The following is a 4,221-nucleotide window of genomic DNA, read 5'->3' as shown; positions in this document are numbered from 1 at the left end:
ACAGGAAATAGATCCCCAAACTGTGAGCGTGCTCCAATACTTTCACTGCTGTTGAAGTTCTGAAACAGCTCCCTGTGTGGTCCCAGGCTGAGCTCCCAGCAGTAATTCCATGCCTATCCGTAATGATGCTTTTTGGGAGCATTCATTCGTGGGGACAAAGACCAGGCTATGTCAGGCAGGAACTAGAACCAGATAATTATCGGATGCTGGGCGCAGATCCTGGATGGGGCACACGGTCTCACAGACAGATCCTTTCCTGCAGTGGGTACTGGGAGATTTGCCGGACTAGATGTTCAACTCAGATTCACCCATCTTTGTTGGGCACTTGGCTGGCTTCAGGGCTGGGTAGGGGTCCTAAGGAGCATCATACTTATTTGGAAACTAATCCATCTTTATTCTTGACGCCCTGTCTTCTAAATTCCCTGACAACCCTGACCTGACACCTCTTCCTAACATCCTCAGGGGTTGATTTATGTATAGATCTTACTCCTAATAGACAGCTCCACTGCCTGATGGGACCATGGCTGGGACCTATATTAAAATCTAGGACGGGGAACGTGTCACCAAGCTCGCCTTGTACCCACCTCTCAATCAACCACTCTGGTTTTCTAGCAGCTATAGGGCAGGAGCCTGTGTCAGGTGTCAGGACTGGCAGGCTGTGGGAGCTGCACAAAGCTGGCCCGGGGGAACATTTTGCGCAAGACATTTCCCAAGTGCTGGTGAAATTGTGCCACGGCTTGGCAGGCCCTGGCTCTGCTCCCGTCTCCTCCCCACACCTTGGCTATAAAAGTCACTGCACCCTCCAGCCGCCAGTTGGCTCTTCCTGGGTCTGGTGCCTCTGAGTGTCTCCGGCATGATGCTGCACGTGGCTCTTGTCACTTTGAGCCTCCTGCCGTTGTTGGGAGCTCAGAACCCAGAACATGCCAACATCACCATAGGCACACCTATCACCAATGAGACCCTGAGCTGGGTGAGTACCTGCCCCGGACCTGGGCCTGACCGTTGTAGGTGGCTATTTTTCCCCCCCGGGCTTTCTGGTGCTGCCCTTCCCTCTCCTGGGGACTCCGGTGGCATCCCCCTGCCTCCAAACCCAGAAGCATCACTCTGAGGCCTCTTAGCAGGGGACAGAGCAGTAGGGTGGCTGAGTTGCCCATGGGATCCCATCCTGGAGCTGCAGTCTTCCCGTGGATGGCTCAGAAGCCATGGCTTACCCGCCCCTCATCACTGCTGACCTCCGAGGACCACGCTCCAAACCCTCGTTCCTCTGTGTGCCTGCTTCTTTCCAGCTCTCCGGCAAATGGTTTTACATGGGCGGAGCTTTCCGAAACCCCAAGTACAAGCAGGCAATTCAAACGCTGCAGACGGCATTTTTTAACTTTACCCTCAACCTGATAAACGACACGCTAGAGACTCAGGAGTTTCAGACCCTGTGAGTCCTTGCGGCAGCCAACCAACCCGGGGCCCCGACCTCCATTCCAGGGATGCCTAGAGACCTGAGCAAACTGCCTCTGCCCGGTCTCCCCACCCACCTTCAGGAATGGGGACAGCAGTTCTCTTCCACCTGCCTCTTGCCCCCTCCCCCACCCTGTGCTGCTCAGATCACCCCCCTGCCTCAGTTGCCCACTTTCTCTTTGCTTTTTAGAAATGGCCAGTGCATCTATAACTCCACCCATCTGGAATTTCAGAGAGAGAACGGGACCTTCTCCAAGTATGGTGAGGGTGCGAACTCACAGCTCTCCGGGAGGGTATCGCGAGGATCTGAGGGCGGTTAAGTCTGCTAAGTGACTCTATGAGGCTTGCCAGGAGAAGCAGGTTTCAAACCAGAGTCCAGCTCCCCAGGCCAGCCTTTAACCACTCTGTATGATTCTTTGTGAGCTCAGAGTGGGGACCCATGGTATGGGAAGCCAGTGACGTCAGCTACACCTCCGTGCTGCCAGGGACAGCAGAGAGGCAACCAAATGCTGGTGCGCCAGATCAGACACTCCTTAGCTCTTAATCGTCCCTGGGAGGGGGGCGTGTTTTAATGTCTAAGGGGAAGTTTTAACTGTGCCTCACCACCACATCACCCCACCACCCACCGCACCTCCCCTCCGCCCTGCCACCAAGGCCCCAGTCGTTCCATACCTATGAAGTGAAGGCTGGCGTCCAGCAGAAGCTGAGCCTATGGCACCCCCAGGGAGCCACAGACATTTGCCCATAGCCACGCCCATGCTATCCTCACCTTCGGGGACAGCGACTCATGGAGCCCTTCCTCCTGCAGAAGAAGGAGTAAAAACCTTTGCCCACCTGATAGTGCTGAAGAAACACGGGGCCTTCATGCTTGCCTTTGACCTGAAGGATGAGAAGAAGCGGGGCTTGGCCCTCTATGGTAAGCCCCTCACAGCCCTGGACCCCACCTCCACTGGGCCTTAACCTTGGTCCCCCACCCACATCCCACATCCTTACCTGGCCTCCCATCTGCTGGACCCTTACGCGGTGCACCCGCACCCCTTTCTCCCTTGCAGCTAAAAAGTCAGATATTGCCCCGGAACTGCGGGAGGTATACCAGAAGGCTGTCAGATATGTTGGCATGGATGAATCAGAAATCTTGTACGTCGACTGGAAAAAGGTAAATGAAGAGGCGGTGGTGCCATTTTCAGCGGCCCTAGAGGCTCAGAGAGGGTAAGCTTCTGGTTAAGGCAGCACAGCAAGGCAGGTATCTTGTTAAGAACTCTCCTGCCCCCATTACAGCTGAGATTCGCAGAGATCTTAGATGGGCAGTGAGCCTGAGGTGGGTGGGCTTAAGTAGGAGATCCTGGAAAGACTGTGGAGGATAAAAGGGGCAAGGCTAGGACAGGTGACAGAGGGAACAGCTGGTGCCAGGGATCCAGGTTTCTCCCTGTCCTTCATTTTCACTACCTATACAAGCAGGAGTTGTGGTCGAAGTCTTCTGTGCCACGACAACTCCAGTGTGCCCGGTGGCTTTGATGGGAGGCAGGAATAACCCACACAGAGTCCTCCTGATGTTCTCTCTAAACTTGGGCTGCCTCAGCTTTGGCTTTTCCCCAGCCAAGGCCATGGGACCAACCAATCAGCTTGCACTTAGTTTGAGAGCGGTTTAATACTTTTGTGACTCCAGTCTCTGGCCACCAGCCTTTTCTGGCGTCACCAGAGCCCGGGTTCACAGGGGGCAGGTGCCTTCCCAGCCTGCCTTCCCCACCCCCCAATGGGCGGGGCGGTAGCATCAGCCTTCACCTGTGGGCAGTATAGCATTGTTCAGAAAATGCCTCTGTTTGGGAGACTCTGCTTCCATTCTTGGGGTGAACAACCTGGAACCTAGAGACCGGGAACGACTTGCCCTAGACCTGTGGTTCTCAAGGCTGATGCTACCCTGCCTTTTCTAATCAATCACTGTGCACCGCCCCCACCCTGTACCCCTCTCCCAAAATGTATTCATTGCTAGTGCGTGCGTGCATGTGTGTGTGTGTGTGTGTGTGTGTGTGTGTGTGTGTGTGTGAATGCACCTGCACAAGCATGCCATAAATGTGTGTGGGTGTTGGAGGACAAGTGTGGGGGCATGTCCTCTTCAGCCGTTCTCTAGGGGGCTCTGGGGATTGGATTTAAGCTGTCTTTCAGGGTTACTTACTTTGCAAGGTTTGTTTTGTTTCATTTGGTTTTTTTTGGGGGGGGGGTTGTTGGTTTGTTTTTGTTTTGGGCCTTTTTGTTTTTGTTTTTTGTGGTTTTGCTTTGTTCTGTTCATTCCGGTGTTTTTTTTTTTTTTTTTTTTTTTTGTCTCTGCGTCTCACTCTGCAGCCCAGGCTACCCTGCAACTCCTAGCAATCCTCCTGCCTCAGTACTGTGCCACCACACCTGGCACAGTCACTCTGCTCTCTCTTCCCTGGTACCTTCTAGGATAGGTGCAGTCAGCAGCAGCAGCAGAAACATCTCGAGCTGGAGAAGGACACCAAGAAGGATCCTCAGGAAGGCCAGGCGTGACCTCAGCTCTCTCGACTCTGTGGGCTGCCCCTATGCCCACCCACCCCCTGACCCCCCACCCCTGTGCACTTCAGTTCTATCTCTGCAACAATAAAGGTTTGGTGAAACAGTCCATTTCATTTCTTTGCTTTCTTTTCTCCCTCCCTCCCTCCCTCCCTCTCTCCCTCCGTCTCCCTCCCTCCCTCTGTCCCTTCCTGGAGAGGCCTGTGTGAGTAGAGCCTTCACTAAGGCCAATAAGCCCTGCCC

At 54.3% G+C, this 4,221-nt stretch overlaps 1 protein-coding gene across 1 annotated transcript; it reads left to right on the top strand.

Moving 5' to 3' along the window:
• Positions 1-853: 853 nt before the first annotated feature.
• LOC308438615 (alpha-1-acid glycoprotein 1-like) lies at positions 854-3,995 on the top strand (the record flags this gene model as incomplete). Its single annotated transcript, XM_080940082.1, has 6 exons — positions 854-970; positions 1,287-1,429; positions 1,643-1,713; positions 2,261-2,368; positions 2,505-2,608; positions 3,892-3,995. 6 exons carry the CDS (start codon positions 854-856, stop codon positions 3,973-3,975), a joined length of 627 nt encoding a protein of 208 aa, XP_080796208.1. The 3' UTR covers positions 3,976-3,995.
• Positions 3,996-4,221: the final 226 nt, after the last annotated feature.

The sequence above is a fragment of the Micromys minutus genome, assembly GCF_963924665.1.
Source record: "Micromys minutus genome assembly, chromosome: 28".
Taxonomy (NCBI): Eukaryota; Metazoa; Chordata; class Mammalia; order Rodentia; family Muridae; genus Micromys; species Micromys minutus.
Note: the sequence above shows the minus strand (reverse complement) of the source record. Positions and strands in the feature narration are given on the sequence as shown.